At 44.4% G+C, this 21806-nt stretch overlaps 1 protein-coding gene across 1 annotated transcript; it reads right to left on the bottom strand.

Moving 5' to 3' along the window:
* Positions 1–11916: 11916 nt before the first annotated feature.
* COX7A2 (cytochrome c oxidase subunit 7A2) lies at positions 11917–15959 on the bottom strand. The gene is made up of 4 exons (XM_084262469.1): positions 15891–15959; positions 14569–14658; positions 13012–13096; positions 11917–12132 (listed from the first exon to the last, which is right to left on the bottom strand). The coding sequence occupies exons 1-4, from the start codon at positions 15906–15908 to the stop codon at positions 12074–12076; spliced, it is 252 nt and encodes an 83-aa protein (XP_084118595.1). The 5' UTR covers positions 15909–15959; the 3' UTR covers positions 11917–12073.
* Positions 15960–21806: the final 5847 nt, after the last annotated feature.

Genomic DNA, 21806 nt, shown 5'->3' with positions numbered 1-21806 from the left:
CTTAACGCGAAATAAAAACGCAGAACTGGCAAGAGCAAACAATTCATTGACTCCAAGGGCAGCGAGATTTCGTTCTTATCTTTAGCTACTTGTTCTAAGCATTCTCACCATGTCCCTCCTAAGGTTTTTTTTCACCTGTAAAATACACCAGGGAACTGCATTTAGAGTGTGCACTTCCATACATCACAGTAATTAAATGGGTCGTGTTTAATCAGCTCTGTTGCTATGTACATTCATAGTCTGAGCACATAATATGTGATGCAGAAGGCATTTCTGAAATGCATAAACATTTACTAACACTCTCCTGTCTGCTTGTTTCTCAGACGAGTGTTAAACACATTAAAACAACGCACTCCAGCTATGCAATTTTCTTTTCTATCTAAGCTGAATAAATTGAAACAATGACAAATTTAAATATAAAAGACAAGATTTGAATTCATATTTATGTTTCAAATAACATTTCTCTTTTCTGGGGTAGGCATGTGAAAGTAATATTGCAGGTAACCAGGAATTTCTTAGAAATTTTGAACTGGTTTTGGGTCTAGAGTAACTCAAGATGCTTTGTGCTTCTGGCACCTTTCATTTCCTCAGGCTGCATTGCCAGGGCAGAATAAAACAGGACGTTCTGGATTTTAGCACTGTAAACTTCTAATATCATTTTCCACATGGATATCACACTAGATTTGGCCTCTATGGCTTCCTGAAAGTCAGTTGCATCTGCTTTACACATGAATATGCCAAATGCTTTATATGTATATATCTATTTGGATATATGCTTTGCACAGAGGAAGAATCAATAAAACTGTCAGGTCTTCCAACATCAAACAATAAATAGATTCAGCATTAAGTGGTGGTATGTGGGCAAAACTGTGCTGACACCTACCAGTGGATTACCTATGTCTACCCAGGAAGTACGTATCGGACTATCACAGTGTAGTTTTTTAGTCATAAAACTAATATTGCACAGTATTATATCCACATCCATAAAATGCAGGAGGACAAAATACAGCAAACTGCTTTCCCCAGGCCCTGCCTTCTCTGAGAGATTTCCAGTCAATGGCATGAGAAGAACTCAGTCTCATGTTTGTTTATTCGGATAATTTCATTTCAGAGCTGGTATTCAGAGAGCAGCACTAGTCTGACCTCTCATAATGAGGAATGGCTTCTTACATTAGCAGTGTGCACAGAGGACCGGTTCTATCCGAAATCTACTCATTTAGTGGAACAACTATAGAAGTGGCGTCCCTGGGGAGTGTTACAGCCATTAAATTATTATCTACCTCAGCAGGTATGTTTTCCTTAGCAACTATTTATTTCTTTAATTTCTCTAACTGATTTTTCCCATCATGTAATGGTCTGAAAGTAAGAAATGATTGTGGCTCCAAATAAGTAGAACTGGAAAAGTAAATAAATAATTCAAAAGCAGAGGTATAAATAGAAAGGAACTGGCCACTGAATGCAGTTTGGGAGTCAGTTAATTTGTCATTTTTTAAAAATATCAGATCCTTAATACTATAATTGGGAAAAAAAAGGTGCTATGATCTTATAATTCCTTCCATATATATAAAAAACCCACACTTGATATTAAAATGTTCTGAAATCAAGTGGATTTGTTTCAAAGAAGCTGGTTTGTTCTGTCAGAACAGAATCCTAATTCTTTCAGGAAGCATTTCCCAGTGAAGCCAGTACAAATCTTGCTTTATTAAAGAGGGCAAGAAAAGAAATTAACAGAAGCCAGTGACCCTGTATATTTGTCAGGTATGACATGATGTCTTAACGTGACCATTGCTGTCACAGCAATGGACTAGCCACAGAGATTTGCAGATGCAAGCATTTGGAGGGATGCTGTGATTGCCCTGCCTGAGGAGCACGCCGGAGGGAAGCCATTGAGGGGGGGATGCTCAGCTGTGGCTGTGCTCTCTCCAGATACATGTCTTTCCCAGAAGGTTTAGAGGATCCAAAGATCAGCCCCAAACTTCCCATCACTTCAGTGGGACAAATGTTCAACGGCTTAAACATGCTAACAAGTAAATCCGATATTACTGCACAGAACCATCATAAATTAAGTTGGAAAAGATCCTGAGAGGCCATTTAGTTCATCTCCCATTATTTAAAATACACTAGAACTTCAAAGAGAAATCTCCATATCATACTTTGTACTAACAGCACACTTTGGGGAGCCGGTTCTGGGTGGCTGACAAGAGATAACAACTTGTTTGGGGCGAGTCGCATGTTGTCCGTAGCCGAGCTATGAGCAGAGCAGCTAGAAATAAGTTGGACCGACAGAGTAACAGTCTACTCTGAAGTGAGAGGAAAAAAGATACAGGAGAGAGAAGGAAAAAAAAATCACCACAACAACCTACACCAGAGAAGCCCGTGTCTTTGGGTGATTCCACAAAAATAGCCTCATTTTAATAGGAGAAATAATTGTCTGCTTAACTGGCATCTCTGCAAACTCTCCACCTGAGAGAAAAGAACCATGACCTGGAGATTCCTTCCTGTATATGACTGCCTGATGTACAGACCCCACCAGTCTTCCTAAAGAAACCTTTTGCTGTTACAGTATGCCTGCCCTTGACTGTCATGTAATTTTTTGACCATTTCCAAACTTTAGGGGAGATGCACTCCATGGTCATCATCATCCCTGCTCCTTCCTTCCCATAACTTTCCAACCTCAGTTCCTTGATATCCAGACTGGCAGGTTGTGTCATTCATGACAGCTTTCCTCTCCAAAAAAACATAAATATATAGAGTGCAAGAGGCAAAACTTGGTCCAGGCCATGGCCAGGGAATACACCAGGCCCAAGGAGCTGGATAGCCCAGGTTATATACATACTTCCTTGAGACCTAGAGGACTCTCATCTGCATGTCACCTATCATAGGTGTTGATGGATACATAGAAATTTTGAGGTTTTGTGGAAAAAAACAGAACTAGGCAAGAGCTTAGCTCACAGGCATTAAAAGTGCTACCCAGGTTATCACCCATCAGGACATTTATGAACTGCACAAGAGCTAATGTTAAAAAATAAATTTGTTTCTTTGTCAGAAGTCATAATTGGCTAGTGACTGGAGGGGAAAGTAGAGCAAAACAATGCTGATTTAAATCAGCATTTCTTAATGCAGCCTCGTGGCTGCTGCTTCCCAGTATGCTGAATGCTGACAGTTCCAAATACCAGAACATAAGATTTATTTGGATTATAAATAGATGTTGCCCTGTGCTTCAGTATCAGACCAGCTCTGTTGTGTAAACAGAAAACGAGTGGGTTTTGTTTCTACTTTCGAAGCTTACCCACCCTTTGCTGGCAGCCTTTTTCACCTGCTAAGAGTTTGGTGCCTCTCTTGTGTATCAACACCTCTACAGCCTGCAGAGAGACTTCACAGGAAGCTGTTAAAATGTCTCCTCTCCTGTGCCCTTTCCTCCGCTCTCTTGGATGCTTTCCAGCTGGCCTCACTACTCTGTCAGTTTTTAGCCACCCCAGTTTACTGAACATGCCTTGGTTTTGGCGTTGTCCTGATTGCTGTTACAACAGTCTTCTCTGAAGAAGCGTGTTGGTTACTAGTCTCTTATTCATCTCACCAAGCAAATGTCTTTTAGGCACAAATTGGGCTCAAACACCACCCAGCTTCTTTCCACCTTTCACTATTGCATTTTCTAGAGTGTAAATGTTCAGCTGGTAAATTTGAACTGGTGCTCCTTTATCACTCTGCCCAGTGCTCTTCAAAATATAGTTAGGTGAGGTGCCACACAATACATCACATCATGATCTTCTCCAGTTAAGAATAGCAACATCTGCAACATGAGACAACTTGGAATTTTGCTAGAAGCAGCTGCTGTGACCTTGTTTTCTAATAAAAAAAAAATGCAGAATCTGCTTCTCTAACCTCCAGAGAAGCTGACAAAGCAGACAAGGGTTGTGCACAACACACGCCACATCATCACAGCTTTGCTGCTTGGGCACATTGGCCACACCTATTACTCTGTCCTGCATCATCCCCTCGAGTGGCATTAGGTTCTGTGTTAAGGTACATTTAGGTGCCTTCGTGTGGGACAAGCATCTAAACTTCTGCAATGGCTGATGAAGATCTAGCTAAACTCAGCAGTGCCTGAGCTTGGCCATGTGGCATCCTCCAAGCCATTTGAGTGTCCTGCAGCATCTGAGACCTCTTTGGAGCTGTCACCTATAGCCCAAGACCTGTATACACTGCCACATCTCAAAAGCAGGAGGCAGAGGTAAGCCCCAGCACTGTTTTGTGTCTCCACAGGCATCCTGCTAGGCTCCCAGCTGCTTTACCACAAGTGTGTGAGTCTCCTGGAGGTCCCCTGTTGTGTTTGCAATACAAGCAAATGCCTGAGATGGCGCTAGACACCCAAGGTTAGGCAACCGCATAGAGCACTTCCACTTTTCATCCCTGGCATTTTTGCTAGCCAAGCTGGTGTTAAGTTCTGTAGCCTGCTCATGTAAACACCTGTTCACTGGGGACAGGAATGAGACCTGACGGCAAATGTGCCTGATGTTGATCAAAAGATATTTAGATGGAAGTGATTTCCAGTCTCCACCCATCTGCTTTTGAATTACAGATCCAAAAAGAGAGGCAAATTTTGTGCCTAATTCCTTAAGGTACAGCACATGCAGCTTTTACTGCCTAGCTCTACACTTGATGTCTTTCCTGCACGAGTCCCAAGTTTTGTGACTTATTTCAGAAACTGCATTTACACCCTACAATTAGTTAAACTGGGGTGAGCAAAAGTTGTAGATTCCCCTCTTCTTTTCCCATAAGTCTGGCCATACCTTTGAGTACTGTTTCCAGAAATTATAAAAATCTTTCTTCTTGTAAAATCTTTTTTTTCAATGTTACGATTTTAACAGAAGGTAATTTCTCAGTATTGCTTTTTATGTAAATGCCTGAGTTTGGCTTTATGAGTCTAAGTTTGGGCATTCCTTTCAGCAAATCTCAGCCACAGGGAGAAGGTGTACTAATCTCCCAGTGCACCATGCTCCAGCTCCGTGGCACAGCAGTCCCAGGGCAATGCTCCACACATAGCACATATTAGCACACCGCACTATATTTAGCAAAATGTGCCCTACTGCTCCTAAGAGATGGCTGCATAAACCTTGATAACAAAGTTGGCCTGGCTCCTTTGGGTCTTGTAACTTCCCACTGAGCAATAGGGATCATTAAAATGTTTTAATTATATAATTCCCTTTTGCATAGTGTTATGATAGATAAGATGGCATGTGTGTGTGTCAGCCTTTCCATTATAAACTTTAGGTCCCAGGGCATTAGTCATCCAGAGAAGTGCTCATGTTGAGATGAAACAACGTGGAACCATTTTGATATTAAAAAAATAAGTAAATCTGTAACTCGGTTAAAGGTGACATTTGTAGTTTAAAGGTCCTGATGGAATGACAAACTCCTCCTTGCACTTCTGCAGGAACAGGAACTGCTCAGTGATCCTGGGAACAAACTGTCCCAACAGATGAGACAAGCTCTAGCAGCACTGAATCTCCCCCCTCTCCCTGTTATTAAAAAAAAAAAAGCATCCCTGAATATATATGCATAATGGTATGGTCAGATTGATGAGAATGATACCAGATGATTTGTGTAGAAACTCTTAGAATTTTCATTTGGGAGTAAGAATGTAATAGGCAGATCACACACTTCTGGTCCTGTCCAGCCCAGTTTTCTTGGTTAAAAGGGAAAATTTCTGTGGAAAAAGGAAAGGTTGCCATCTAGAAATATTTAAGTTTTTTGATGCTATATCAGATATTGCTTTGCCCAGAGAGGTTGTGGCTGCCCCCTCCCTGGCTGTGTTCAAGGCCAGGTTGGATGGGGCTTTGGCCAGCCTGGTCTAGTGAAGGTGTCCCTGTCTATGGCAGGGAGGTTGAACTAGGTGGCATCTGAGGTACCCAAACCACTCTGTGATTCTATATTGTTAAAACCAGACAAACAAACATACATATCTTTTGGTCCTGAGAAGTCCTCTACGAAATTTTTAAACCAAAGAAATTAAGAGACAATTCAAGCTGTTTCTGTGGCAGCTGAAACACTTTTGGGTTACCACACAAAGAATCTCAACTGAACACCTCACTGTTCTTTTCAAGGAAAACATTCTGCTGCTGCTCCTGGTGAAATCGCAGGGAACTGCATCTCTGAACTTCACAGCCTCAAAAAGAGAGTTATTCTTCAAATACACCTCTAACAGTAAAAATACCATTTTATCAGACTGACATATCACAAGACACTTCACTTTTTTTTTTTTTTTTACATCTCTTTTAGCAGACAAATGCCATGTTTATTGTAGAGGAAAGAGAAAGCAAGCAATGTGCTTTCGGAGCTATAAAAAAAAAAGAAACACACGCATTAGCAAAGGAGAAACTCATCCCTCTTTGGTATTTTTCTCTAGGAGATAGCAGGCTGTATGCCACGGGAGTACTTTATGTGCTGAGCAAACTGAATACAGGTACTTATATTCCCTGTGGAGCTAAAACAGGGCTGCCTGCCTGGGGACTCTGTAGGGTAACATTCCTCTCAAGTATCTTCCCAGCCCTGTGAATGAATTTGGCTTGTCACTGCATTTGTAAACCAACATCGTCTTGCTTTTCTGCGAGTTTCAAACCCTTTTGAGTCTGAAGACTTGAATATTCACGATCAGAAAAAAGAAAAAAAGAGTACAGTAGAAACCATTATTTTTACAGCCGAAATCACTGATTACTGACAAAAATAAGAAGAAAGACTCTCAGGCAAGTTAGACTAGGAAAGGTGGTGTTATTATTAAAAGGAACTTCTTTAAAAAAATAATTGCACAAGCATGCACATGAAAAGATATGTTGGTTCTGACTTACTCATCACCTTATTTAGGGTCAACTCAGGTTGATCAGATTGATTTTGTCTTTGAAAGTCTGATTCACTCTAGCAACTATGAAGGTCAACCTCCGGCTCTTTGATATGTAACAGAATTGAGAAAGAATGGGAGAGTAAAGAAGGACAGCTTCAGAGGAAAGTTGCCAAAAAAAATTCTACATGTTTTCTCACAGTTCAAAGCAGTGACGGCCAAGGTGAACAACACTAGAAAAGTGGTATTTTTTACTCTGGTATTTGGGAAAAGAAAAACAAGTACAGATAAGAACATACCCATAGAGGTGTCTCTGGTGCTTCCTTTGTACTTCTGAGGGGTTCTGAACTTTAAAACTTTAAACTTCTCTTTCAAGAAGCCGATGCTGTGAGACCGTATATTAATTAGCCCTCAGACTTTTACTGGGGAAGTTTTTGTTTGTGTCAGGCTAATTGGATCTATACACATATTCAGCAGCCAAGAAAATGTAGCCCAGGGCACAGTTCTAAGAGGAGATAGTTCTGAGGCACCTTCCCAATGGAGTGAGTAAAACACGGTCTGTACCTCTGGAGTCTCTGAAAGGATTGTAACCTAGAAGTGCAATACCTAGGTTTCCATTTTCATCCACTTCATTTGTCTGATGATTATTCAATGGTCACTTCTCTCACAGTGGCTTAATTTTTTTTTCATTCTTCCAAAGGTGACCTGCTAGTAAGCTTGCTTCCTTAACCTCGAAAGCCTGTAAGCTTAAAAGATTAAATAATGAAAAATAAATCATTGAGGAAACGGGAGAGATGGGGTACTTGTTGCCAATCTAGCAGAAAACATCCTTTGTATTTTTGGAGAAGCTGGAACAGTGGTCCCATGTGGCTTTCCCATCCTTTAAAGCAAACTATAAAGAAATCATAGCTAACATTTCTAACAATAACAACTGAAAAATAAAGTTTATATGGACCTGAAATAAAAAGTAAAGTTGGCAGGAACATAAAATCTCTTTTGGAAAAGATACTATGTCTATTGCTTAAACACAAACCACAAATAGGAATGTATTTTTACAATGTATTTTTACAAATGTATATTTACATCAATATAATGTGCAGTTAAAAAATGGTTTCAGAGTAATAGAATCAAACAAGAAAAGCGCATAATTGGTGTACATTAACTGCCAGCAATCTGAGACTTCATATTACCAGTCATTTTCTTGTTTAAAATGTGTAACTTTGCACATTAACAAGGGGCAATAGAAGTTGCGTATTTTAATGTCCTCAGCTCACAACACACCCATAAGGGCAGTGAAGTTCAGCTCTGCAGGTATGCCCAGCACCTTTCCGTTAACTCTAGCCCCCCTGAAGATGCACAGCTCTCCTTTGGCATCTTCCTGGGGAAAGACGACATGAGCAGAACAGGCACCTACTTTACCTCTCCCGGCAGCTTGTGACGTGGACATACCTGCAACAAACGACACGTACAGACTGAACAGGGGATGGGAATTTCCCTCTTGGCTTCATAACGCGCTCCCAGAAAACGGTGCTGAGCAGCCCACCGTGGCTCTCGTTTGCTTTCATCCTCCCGCTGCTCCAGCGGCGGGAAATAAATAAATAAATAGATAGATAGATATCTGGAGCAGCGCTGGCAGAGCCACGGCTTGCGGACGCCACCCCGTGAGCGCTCGGCAGCAGCTCAGCCAGGCCCCGGCAACGCCACCCGCTCCCCCGCCTGCTGCCGGAGCGCTGGACCACCGCTTCCCAGCTGCCAGACCTGCCTCCGCCAGAACAACTTCTTGTCGCCAGAGGCTTCATTTAAATAACAGGACGAGGCTCCGGTCGCTTCACAGCGTGAAGATCTTTTCCCTAGCTTATGTCTGCCCTCCAGACCCTCCCGCTGGAGCTGCTGCCTGCGGCGCATCCCACACTGCGGCCGCTGCTCCCGAGACAGAGGGCTCAGGGATGCGGCAGACGGCAAGAACAGCCACGCTGTCCACTACAGGCATACACAGAAACACATTCACCATTACAGGGCTTTTGTATTTTAGATTACTTAAACACTTGTCCTCCTTCAAATACTCTTCCTAATTCCTGTGGGTGGGAGAGGGTGTATACGCTTTTTAAAGATGATTTCTTACGCTGCCTTCCAGAGACCCACCACTCAGTTCACACTGTCACAGCAGCCCTGGGCACTGCGTAGCATCAGCCTTACCAGTGTTGCAGAGTGATTACTTCACAGAGAAAGGAGTACAGTTCACTGTGCTGTGAGGTTTCTCTTCCTCACAGGCATCAACATTCATCACAACATAAGCTGCACCCTATTTCCCCAACCTTCTTCCAAGACATCTATCAAGGCATTTCTTATTCTTCTAGTCTTGCAGTCAGCAAAACCCCCCTCTACAGAGGTACTACCCCACTCTCCTTTTTTTAAGATTTTCAGTTTTATGAGAGTTATGAGTACACTGGCCCTTCTCTTCCAGTTTGCCTCAAGTTGAGCAAGCATGCTGCAGTTCTCCACGACAGCAATGAAAAATCCTAAACAAATTTAATCCAGAAGAGACTTAAAATAGTTATGTTGTGGGAAGCTAGATTTTTGTGCTCACTTTCACATTTTGGAAAACCCCCTGTTTCCCTGAGAGAAGAAACAAAAGGATTATTTTGAGGTTTTGTTGGTGGTTTGTTTTTTTTCTTGTTGCTGGGGTTTGTTTTGTGGTGTGTTTTTTTTTTTCTTGCTGTTGCTGGGGTTTGGTGTTTGGTATTTTTTTCCTGTTTGTTTGTTTCTGAAGCTCTATTTCTTGGAGTCAGACTTTCAGCACAACCCACATGTAGCAACTTGACAGGAAGGCTACAAAGGCGCAGACTCCTTTAGGGACATAAAACCTAACTAGGGATGCACAGCTATCCCTGGTTCCCAGATGTTCTTCCCCAGTTATCCCCAAGGTGAAGCTTAGCAAGAGGCATCAGCAGTTCACATACTCACAAAAAGATCCTTCCTAGGAGCAGTTTTCATAGAGCAGGCATTCCCACTGATGCCACCAGCTACTTTGGCTACGTGGCTTGTTCCTAAAGATACAGCAGCTGATGGTTATTACTGGGTGTCCCTGCCCTATTCTAAACCACAAGCTTATTTTGCTCCCCTCCATGACATCGATGGATCTCCAGTTCCATCTGTGGTTGCCAGTGTCAAAGCAAGCTGATAAACACCACCACAGCCCCTGAATAAGGAGAACTTCAGAAAGGACTGTGGTCAAACCAGTAGGTCTGTGAGCCATTTGCTGCCTGTGTGTGTGCAGAGCTGTCATACAGACCTGCCAGTGAAACAGAGCAGGTGAGCACTCCTCCTCAACCACGTTGTTGCTAGGGCACAAAACTTACCTTACAGCAGGGGATTCAAATTTCTGATGGTAAGTTTGCAGTGACACAGTAGAAGCCACATCAGAGCAGAGCCAACAGCTCTCCCAGAAACCAGCGTTTGGCTGAGCTTTAGAAGCAGCAGCTACTGACACCCTGACACAAAGGTGTAGCAGCACCCTGACCCAGACATGCTGACGGCTTTAGCCCTCTTCTGTGAGCGGTCTTAGCACAAGGCATTGAAAGATACCTGCTTTCCACTTGGTTTGTAAAGTTCATGGTCGTCTAGGTCTAAGTAGTGAAGTGCAATTGCAGCTTCCTTTAGAGCTGTGTTACAGGAATGCTAACAACCATCCCTTAAACACCTGCATTCCTGCACCCCAGCAAAGGGAAAGGCTCTTCAGAGGAATAGCAGCGAAACTCCTGAGCAAGTTGCAGAAGTTTATAGAGTCTCTGTACTTGAAGATACTCCCCATACGACTGTTCCAGGCTATGGGCAAATCCAACTCAACTCTGAAGTGGCACTGATCTCAACAGAAGGTGGGACCAACCAGAGGTCCTTCCCAACCCAAAGTATGCTACAATTGTTTGAAACCTAACCCACTTTACCTGGTGTGTACCTACAAACTAGATACACTCCTACCCCACAGGCATGGGGCAGTCCTCAAATGACAGCAGAGTACAACTCAGAGAGACAGAAGACAGTCTCTCTAGGTCTACCCTCAAAGTTACTGAGAGTTCTGAAGAAATTCTTCCAAGAATATTAAAATCTGTCAAAAATCACTAAGAATTTGAAGCTTTTATAAGCACTGCCTTCAATGTCTTCAGTTTTTCTCACTTAATAGTGTCCTGTTTATCCCAGAGCAAATTAGTTATCAACTGCCAGAGTAACTAATTAACTTGCTGAAAACCTTTAAAATCGGTAGAGAAATTCTAGCACCACATCAGTACAGTTAGCATTAAAGCCTGCTGCATCTCTCCTCCACTTTACTATTTGCTCTAGAACACACTCAAATTCTCTAATAAACTTTTTTTTTCCCCTTATTTTATGCTAAAGAGCTGATTGCTTTACATACCCTATGAGAACAAGCTGGTTTTGGTCACCTGAAACTTGAGGTAACACTGGAAGATTACTAAGTCTTAATCACAATTGACATACATGTTGATTTCACAGGCAACAAGATAAAAATACAATCACTTATTAATCATATTTGCATGCTTAGAAATCTTTGTTCTTTTCAGGACATATGGTGTTCTATTACACTGTAATAGAGAAAAGCCACTGAAAAAATAATCTGTTAGATGAAAGTGCTACATTCAGGTGAGACTATTTCTAAGCTGCTGAAGGAAGTGTTATCACCTCCACGTGGTACCAACTGCCACCTTTGGACAGGGATCAGGAAAATCAGATTCAACTGTAATACTTCTAGAAACAGAGAACTTCCACAGTTGACAGCAAAGATACAGCATAATTAAGTCCTCAGCATCCATTTCCACACAGGTTTCATCCATTTATGAGAAGATTAATTTGCTCCGCTGAAGCCAAGAGGAGGCAATTCCTATAATAAAGACAAGGTATGACTCTCCCATGAAGGTTTCAGGGTATGGAACTCACCTTCAAAGCGCACAAACCACACACAAAGAGAGGTGCACAGTTCAGACACCTGCATGTCACCAATGTACATTCACTGGAAGTGAACAGCACCCTAACGCAGAGCACACAATACAGCCCAGACCACAACAGCCCAACGTACAAACTGCTTTATTGGCTGCAGTTCACATGTTACCGTTAAATTATGATTCCAAGCGTTAAGCCAGCTGCTTATAGTACGTATAAGCTGCCATCATAGTCACATGGAATTGGACGAAGAGAGAGGAATCGCTGAGATATCTTGAACTGGAATTATTTCTGCTTCTTGGGCATTGAAATGGCAAACAGCTCATAAACAACGTAGGCTGTTCCTGGGTTAAGAGACAGAAAAGGTATTATCAGAACTGTAAACTGAACTTCTTTCGAGTCAGCCTTCCTTTCACAGTTTGTTCCAGAAGAAATACTGATACTGACAATAAGCAGCTACAATCCAGATACAACACACTTCCATCACCACATCTCCAAAAAAATTTTTAATATTTTTGAGAAATTCATGTTTTGGAGGAGAAAAAGAATCCTTATCTAGCTCCCCACTGACTGCATAAAAATAAACAAGCACAACAAAAGGGGAGAAGCAGGTTTGTGGAACATAGACAAGTGATCATAAAGTAGAGGCTACTCATTCTAACTGTAACTTAACTGATCATCTGTTAGATCCGTGTAGTTAAGTTAGAGGCTATTACAAAACCACCTAACAAGAAATGCAGAGGTTAACTATAGATAGCATCAAACTCTGGATACATTCTGCTAGTTTGCACGGTGTGTGAAACCTCAGCATATCAAATATCACCTTGCACTAGAAAGAGTCAGGCTAGTGAGAAAACTGCTGTATGAATGCACTGCAATTACATTTTACTCCTTTTCAGAATAAGCTTTCTAAGTAAAGGGAAAGCTGTAACACCCTACATGAATTCTGAAGGAGTATGCAACCTATAGTACTACTAGTTTGGGCAGAAAAAAAAGCCATCTGAAAAGCTAAATTTGAGAAAGCACAAAAAATTATATAGTATGACCAATTTTGTGTCCCCCCCATGTATTTTACACATTCTAAAGAACAGACAGAAGGAACTGTATAACTAATTCACAGAGTTAAGGCCAGTCACGTTGCAGATTGAACCAAAGAAAAAGTATTTTAATATGAGCACACTGGGAATTGTATCAAAGCATAAACATTTTTGTATTACTCTTACCAAGAACTGAAAGACCCATGGTGACTTTATACAAGAGAGCATCCATCAAACCACCTTTAAGATGCACCGGGATGCCATTATCCTCCTAATGGAAACAAGTGACAAAAAGAAACTATTTAAATAGGGTTCTTGCAATACTGTGACAGTAAAACTAGCATTACCCAGAGCAAGAATTATTTCCCCAAATTATATTCCCAACTCCCCAAAAGACACTGAACCTTATTCAGATTTCGCTTCGTCTTTCAAGCTTTCGTTCTACTCCCAGGTGCTCACTCACTAGGGAAGTACAGTAAACGATGTGCACATTCATTTCTGAAGCAGCGATTGGCAGATGCCTAAACACTTCTGACACGAGTTGCCAGCCCCCTGGGGTGCACAGGATCAGACTGCCATCCACAGAAACTTCCAACAGTCTCCAGCAGTCAACCCCTGCTACAGGGAGCAGCAAAGGGCGGAGCCTCTACTGTCACCTGGTGTCACACAGGAAGTTGTTTTGCTGCACCGGAAGTCCAACTCCCCAGACATGGGATCCACCTGATCTTAACCCTTGTCAGGGAGTTCATACTGCTCTGGAATTCCAGTCAGCCTCCAGTACTAATGACCTGCAACCCAGCCCAGCTTAACTTGCTACTGCACAACAACACAGGAACGGAAAGGGAGGAGGAAGAGATCCACCCAGAGCTCTCTGCCAGCAGAAACAGAACCTCTGACCTCACACACTGCCGACATCTCACTTCCCCCTGGCACACAGGGAACACTGCGCTCCTTGGGCAGCTCCACAACAAGGCTGGCTTTATCTTCCAGGGCAAAGTAAAGCAACATGACACAAAAACTATTAAACTGGGGCTTCTAACATACTTTTTCCCTTTCACATGGCTGAAGCCCAGCCTACTCTACCCTTAGTGCGAGGCTACTGCTCCAGGTTATAGCTCACAGTTTGGAGTCTGCTCGAGTATCCACTGCTTTGGCATTTGAAGAACCACTAGTTCTCACTAGGTGGCCCCATCAGTCAGGAAGAGATCAATTCAAAACTTATTTTCAAAGATTCAAGAACTTTCTGGGAGCAAATCCCTTAAGATCTTTACTGTTCTCATAACTGCAAAGTGCAGTAAAACCACATCCTCCTTAAGAGCTATGGGGCACATCTATGAGCTGTAAGATTGCAGGTTTAACCTTTCACTGTACTTCTGTCCTCTCACTTGCTGCTTTTCTCTGTTTTTTTAATTAGGACATGCTCCCCCATCTCATTCCATTTCAGAGTACTTTGCCTTTGTACAGCACCTATACCCCATAAGGAGCTGGGCTACAAGTCATTTCACAGGGTAAAAAACCCTGAAGATTCAGCAAGTCAAACATGCACATACAAATACTCCTGGTCTCTCTAGAAAATACCCGCTGATTTCAAACACTACTCATGAAACTGTTTTCAAGAGGACACCTCAGCTTTAAAGAGGACTTTCACCAGTTCTTTAGAAAGAAAATGCATGCAACTTCAATCTACTAAAATCTTGTTGTAGAATAACTAACATTATTCTACTACCAGTACTCACTCCATACCTGAAAAAGCTTCTGCTTCTCAGGAACTCTATTTTCAATCTGCCTGCGTGAAGCAGTGCTTATGGTCCTCCTGGAAATCTGGCGAAGACCCTGAAATAAAAGATAAAAGAGTGATTTTTAAAAAGTGACATTGCTCAGCTGGAGCAGAAATATTTTCTTTTAAAAGTAAGATGGAAGTGAAAAAGAAAGTCTTTAAAAACCTACACAAGAGGGGGGAAAAAAACTCAACCAAAAAAACAACAGACAAACTTCACCAAAATCCTCTGGTTTTAAATTCAATCAATCTTTGACTGCATAAAGAGACTTACTGACTGGTTACCTAAAAAGGAAAACCTCAGAGAATTGCTTTCAGAAGGATACAACAGATTTATGGATCTGCGGCATCACCTTCATAATGAGCATCCTTTTGGGGAAGTCTCGACCTCAGCCCCTCAGATCGCCACTTTAGGCACAGATGCTCTGTGTCCAACTCAGGGGCAATAGGGCAAAAATATTTAAGGGGCAATAATAGGGCAATAATATTAATTAGGGGCAATAATGTTTAAGACAAGTATGTTTGTGCAGACAAGGCTCTTCCCTCCGGTGCAGCTGACCTGCTAGCCACCAGCAGAGCAGCTACCCTTCAGAGAGGCGAAGGAGGCACCCCCACCACCCTGCAATAAGCACACATACGCAGAATTCGAACACATCCCGCTGCACCCTAAGCCAGAACGCTTCTGTAGTCAGACCACATCAGTGCTAGCGCAGGTCAGGCAAGGAAAACCAACACCCCACCCCTGCAGCTTCTCACGGGTAGGAGCCAACCGCACCTCTTCAGCGGCCCGCGGTCCCCTTCAAGCGACGCTGAGCGACTCCCTCGCAAAATTACCACCGCTGAAAACGCCGCCACAGGGCAAACATCCAGACTGCGGGACAGCGCGCCTGCTGCCCTCACCCGCCCCACAGAGACACAACTCCCTAGAGCCGCGCTACGGGAACGGCACAGGCGTGCCGGCCCGGCTCCCGGCCCTCCGAGTACCCAACGCTCGGCGCTAGGCGGAGCGAGTGGGCCGGGACCCGACTTGCAGCACTTCTCGCCCATCCCCAGCGGCTCCTTCAGCAGCACCCGCCGCAGACGCAGCCGCCGGGGCGGAGGGGTTAACCAGGTGGCCGAGTGCCGCAGCCCGGCCGGGCACCCAGGAAGCCCGGCGCCGGCCCCCGAGGGACCCCAGACACGCAAACCCCGGCTCTGCCGCGCCAGGGCCGGCTGCCCCACGACGGGCTGGCACAGCAGCAGCCGGCTGCTCCCCGCAGTGCGGTGCGGCGCGTCCCGGCGGCCTCACCAGCAGGTTCCGCCACATCTTGCCTCTTGGTCCCGTCACCTCCCGCCGGCAGCAAGGGCAGCGGAAGCGGAAGCAGCTCTCCCGCCGGCGGTACCACAGAGACAGCCCCGCAGCGCGCCCAGAGCGCCGCCCCAGCCTTTACAGCGCCGCCTCGCCAGCCGCGTCAGTCCTCCCGGCAGGGGGAAGCCCGGAAAAGATGGCGGCGGCGCGTCCGGCGGCGGCGGCGCAGGTTCCTTGGGGGGAAGCGGCCGGGCCCGAGCCCAGCCCGAGGAAGGTTCCCCACGCCAAGACAGGCTTTCCCTGGCAAAACGCCCTGCGGTGGGGGAGGCGGCAGGAGGGGGGAAGCTGCCCAGGGAGCCCCGTCGGGGCGGGCAGGAGTTGTCAGGGCCCGCTAGGCACGGGGCTCGTCCCAGCGTCGGGCCGGTTCGAGGCACCGGAGCCCTGGAGTTACCCATCCCTCAGAGCCACTGGTGCGGACTGTCGCACCGCCGCTGGCGGCGAGGTTTCGGGCCTGCCGAGGCCTGGAGGCGTGTGCCGGGACAGGGGCGCCGTGGGCCGTACCTCTCCCTTCATACGGGCCCGCTCCATGCCGCTCCCCCCGGCCCTGGCTGCCGGCCGGGTGGGGCTTACGGCCCGGGGAGAGGCGCGGTAGCCCTTCCCGGGGCACTGCGCACAGAGGTAAAACCAGACCGCCTGCTGGCCTGCGGGTTCGCTGCGTTGAGGGGGAGAAAAGAAAACCCGACCCCGGGCTCACGTTTCGCAGCGCGGAGCTGCAGACGGGCGAAGCGGTGCCAGCTTTGCCTGACACGCGGGTCTGCGCGGTTCCGGAGAAATGCCGTATTTGCCCTGCAACGAAGTGCTCCGAGAGGGCCGTGTGTTTTCTGCATTGCAGATCGAGGCCTCCCCTAACTGCGCCTTGCCGTGCTGCCAGGGCACAGCGCCGGGCTCTGCCGCAGTTGCAGAGCGCTCTGGTGTTGGCATCGTGCTGCTTTTGCGCTGGTGCCAAAGCTCACGTGTGCCAAAGGCAGCAAAGGAGTGCTCAGTCTAGTATGGAAGCAACAAGGAGCGTATCTCAAAGCCCAGCACTTCTCCATCTGAAACTAAGAATATTAAGTATAAGACTTAACTGAGAAGAATATAAAAATGCTATTTAGGTTAGCATAACCATAGCAAAATGTATTGTAACAAAGGAGGAAATTGGATTATTATTTAAGAATTAGTTTTCAAACACTCTGGCAGTGTTACTGCAACACTTAGAATGCTTCACCACTACTGCAAGGTAGATTTCCATTCATTGCTTTTGCAATCTGTCATCTTCCAAGTGCATATAATATTCCTATTCTGATTTTTATATACTTAGCTGTACTTAGATACTGGTAAAAGGATCATAATCCCCAGATAAGTCATGATTGTTTCTGTTCCGCTGTGTGGATCATTTCCCACCATGTCCAAATCTGAGCTTCGGTGTTACGGGGCATCAGAACACACTTTACAACAGAAAGGCCATGGGTTACATACCCATCAAAGCTGCAAGATGACCACTTAGGGCAGGCACAGCTCACGTCTTAAGCGTTGGCTAAATTATAAAGAAATGAAAACTCAAGGGAAAGAGAAATAGCAACTTGCCACCTTAGGGTGAGGGGATTTCACTGGAAGCAAACTCAGACTGATTTTTCCTTACAGGCTAGAGTATACTGTATTGAAGAGTAATAAAGTTGTTAATCAAAACTCACTGTTAAACAGTTTTGTTTAAACTAGAATGAACACGGGGTTGTTAATTTATATGTTAATGAGCATTCACCACAACGCCCTCCCCCAGGTTTTACCTCTTAAACCAGTACCAGAAAGGTATGTAAACCCTGCTAAAAAGATGACACAACTGAGTTACAATTCAACCCAGCTCCGGAAGTGGAAACCCCCAGTGTAGCAGGACAGCTGGAGATGTTTTAAATGTTTCAAACCTCCTCCCCAGTCTTGCCTACCCCCTGGTTTTAATTCTTCTTGCAAACAAGACTCAGTTAAAAGCTACACTGTGTATGAAGAGAGAAAGCACACCACATTCTTGGTATAACCATTATCCAACTTGCTTTGAGTTGCATAATATACTAAAAACGCATTGAAAGAACTTGCTGGCAGAGCAAAAGATCCCTTCTGAAGTTCAGAAGCATCTGTTGTGAAGCACAGACCTGTCAGTAGGCAGCCCTGAAGACCATATTTTAATTTCTTCCAAGTATCACAGTCCAGTCATTCCCATTTAATAACACAATGAATGAGGTAATTAATTACATTCCTGGACCTCTAATACTATTTAAGGCATCTCAATGTTTGCAAAATTGGAGCAAAATGCACCTGCTGAGGTACAAATTCAATTAAACTTGTACATCCCTCTGGTATTCAGTTCGCTTGAACTGTTTATGCCATTTTACCTGAAACAAGGGTCCAGTGGGAGACAACTCCACCTACTTACTTTCAATTTTTATTTTTTAACTTCTTGAGCTTCATTAATTCTTGACTTGGGCTTTTATTCCTCTTTATTTCTTTCCCAACAGGAAGCAAAAAAGATCATTTCCCAACTTGGAGGCTCTCCAGCAGCAGTTGGTGTAGTACTTAGTTTTCAAACACAAGTTGAGCATGTCTGGAATGGGAGGCCTACAGGAAGGGAGCTTCTTATTCGAGACTCAGGTCACATAAGTACCTGCTAATTCTTATCAGGCTATTTCATAAGGGACTTTAGCCTGAGTTGAAACTGCCAAGTAAGATTAGACTTCACATTTAGGCACAGCAGGCTGTACAGTCATCCAAACAGATTCTGTTCTAGATAAAACAGACGGCATTTTTACATGGAAATACTTTGCTGATCTGAGGAACAATTAAGATTACTACTGAAAAAAGAACTTTTTGCAGCTGGGCTTTCTAACTTGAGTCCATTTTCAGGCTGCCAGGAGCAGCCTCTTCCACAGACTGGCCCCATTGCTAAGGGGAGAGCAGGAAAGAAATTGGCTTAGTTTTTCACTTTTCACCTACTTTAAGAATTTTTGGCAGGCTGCTCAATACAGTCAGTATGTGAAACACTTCTGGATGGGGTTTTCTGTTTGGGTTTGTTTTTATCCTTGTGAGTTTTTGGGTTTGGTTGTCAGTTTGCATTTTTTAACTCGCTGACCCAGTCCATCATGGGACAGGCTTGAGTTTAGGATTGATACTGCAGCTCTTCCTGAAGGCCTTTGTGTATTTACCCTCCTCATTTCTAACTCACTTCAGCTAGTTAGTTCAGTGACAGGAAACAACCCCAGGTACCACAACTTCTATAAAAACAAACCTGCCTAGTACCAAGGATCCCAAATTTGCAGGCAAGATCAGAAACCTTATTCTTGTCATGGGAACTTTGAAGATCAGAATCATTTGCAGTGTTTCCAGATGACACTATGGTTACGCCTGTTCTTGGTCTTCAGGGGTTCCACTCCAACCAGTAACTTTATTTCTAAGTAACTGTAGGTACATTCTGCTTTAGACTCAGTCACATTTTCCCACTAGACAATCACTTCACCTTTGTCTTGGAGGCAGCTGATGGGAGACCTTGTCCTGGTCTATGGCTTCCTGACTAGGGGGAGCAAAGGGGCAGATGCCGATTTCTTCTCTTTGGTGACCAGCAGTAGAACCCAAGGGAACAGTATGACACTACAACAGGGGAAGTTTAGGCTAGATGTTGGGAAGAGGTTCTTTACTCTGGAACAGGCTTCCCAGGGAAGGGGTCACAGCACTGAGCTTGACTGAGTTCAAGGAACATCTGGATGATGCACTCAAGTCACATGCTCTGACTTGGCTGGTCCTGTGTGAAGCCAAAAGGGGAATTAACTTTTTAAAAGGATAGACAATGGCAGGACAAGGGGGAATGGATTAAAACTAAAGGAAGGAAGGTTTAGATTAGATATTAGGGAGAAGTTTTTTTTACAGAGAGAATGGTGAGGGGCTGGAACAGGCTGCTTAGAGAGGTGGTGGATGACCTGTCCCTGAAGTGTTCAAGGCCAGCTTGGTTGGGGCCCTGGGCAACCTTGTGTAGATCCAGGCCTGGAGGTTGGTGGCCCTGCCTGTGGCAGGGGGGGTGGAGCTCTCTGATCCTTGTGGTCCCTTCTAACCCAGACCATTCTATGATTCTATGACTTGATGAGCCTTATGGGTCCCTTCCAACTCAGGACATTCTATCAGTCTATGATCTGTCTACAAACACTGGGGCCCTTATTTTCCCCACTGCTGTGGGGCAGCCAAAAGAATAGTGTCATCAGTAATGCCTCCTGTGAGTCCAACCCAAATGCCAGCCGCAGTCATCGCTTCTCGCATTCTAACAGACTGAAGCAGATCTTGCAGGTGTTAGCTGACCCTAGACTGTCATAGCCTTTCCTCCCACGGAGACTCCTATTACAAATGAAGACAGGGCTTGCATTCCTCAGGGTTTAATGTTCATAATTAAAGCAAAGCCATGCTGCCACGAACCATGTTTCAGTACCAGTGTGATACCAGGAGGTAAGGGCTGGGAAGGATCCTTTGCATTCCAGTTACAAGTTGGAAACTCTTCCCTCTGACTCAGCAAACCAGTCAGCTTCCCTAATAGCCTGACACTGCTAATCACTCTGCTTTGTTACAGGGATGTAAATGTATTTTTCTTTTTTACAAGAAACCAGACAGAAGTTGATCTCATGCAAGAGAATCTTTGGAGAGCTCCTGCATGAGACAGGGACCCTAGTTCCTAGTTTCAAAAAAAAACCCTCTCCAAGAGAGATTCCTATGTAAGCAGGCCCTTCTAACAGCAGCAGCCTCCAGAAAGCTTACGGTCCCTAACACTGTCTCAGTTGGATAGGGCTAGGAGAGCGCCTGGCTGGTGCTCAGCAAGCTCCCTGTATTTGTTGCTGAACTGTGGTGGCAAATACCTCTGAAGGATGCTGCTGAAGGCTTCAACCAAGTCACGGGTAGTCAAATCCAAACACATGACACTGACCACCAGGACAGGGACACTGCCCTCCGAAGCGTCAGTCAGGGACACTCTGGTTTCATCTTTGAGCATGTGACATGCAGGGAACTTGTAAGAAATACAAAATCCACAGATCTCCATAGTTACCAACACGGCACTGAGACTAACGAGCATAGAATCACAGAATCACAGAGCATGAGCGAAGGAAGAGGGTACAAATTTAACCTAGTATTTTAAGCTGTTACAAGCATTTTGACTAGAATGTTAAACTCCTCAGGCACACTTTGCCAGGCGTGCTGCCTGACAAATACTGCTACCAGCTATCAGAGAAACAGAATGGTTGTAAACAAAACAAAACAGACTGTAATTATTATCCTCATGCCCTTCACTGAGGAAACCAAATCAGCATCTGATAGCTAGAGTCACCAAAAAAATAAGCCAAGGCGTTGAAAAATATTTTAAAATAAAGGTAGAAAACTAATTTGCTTTTAATTCTGAACACAGCCCAAGAAGCAACACTTCCTACTTGGAAGTAGGCAGGGATTATGAATGAAGCAGAAGATAATTCTACTTCAGGGGACAAAGTTTAAAAACAAAAATCTTTTAATAACCAGTAACTGTGAGTCGTCCCCTTGCTCGCTTACTACATTTTGGATTAGCAACTATGTTAGGGATGAAAGCCATCTTAACAGCTTGCGTGTGTTTCCTGCCTTGCAATAAACAAAGGCACCATATCCTTATTCTGTAATTCCAGCAAAATGGATACATCACTGTAAATTAAATCTTAACTTTTGACTATTTGAAGTCCTGTGCTGCCATGCCATACTATGCAAACAAACTGTCCTGTGGATTTACAGAAAGCTAGCACACCAGAAACATTACCTCACCCCAGTTTATGCACTTAAAACCGCTAGCTTAAAAAGACTATCATAGAACCATAGAATGGTCTGGGT

The sequence above is a fragment of the Gallinula chloropus genome (assembly GCF_964237585.1).
Source record: "Gallinula chloropus genome assembly, chromosome: 3".
NCBI lineage: Eukaryota > Metazoa > Chordata > Aves > Gruiformes > Rallidae > Gallinula > Gallinula chloropus.
The sequence above is the reverse complement of the archived record's forward strand: the minus strand, read 5'-3'. Positions and strand labels throughout refer to the sequence as shown.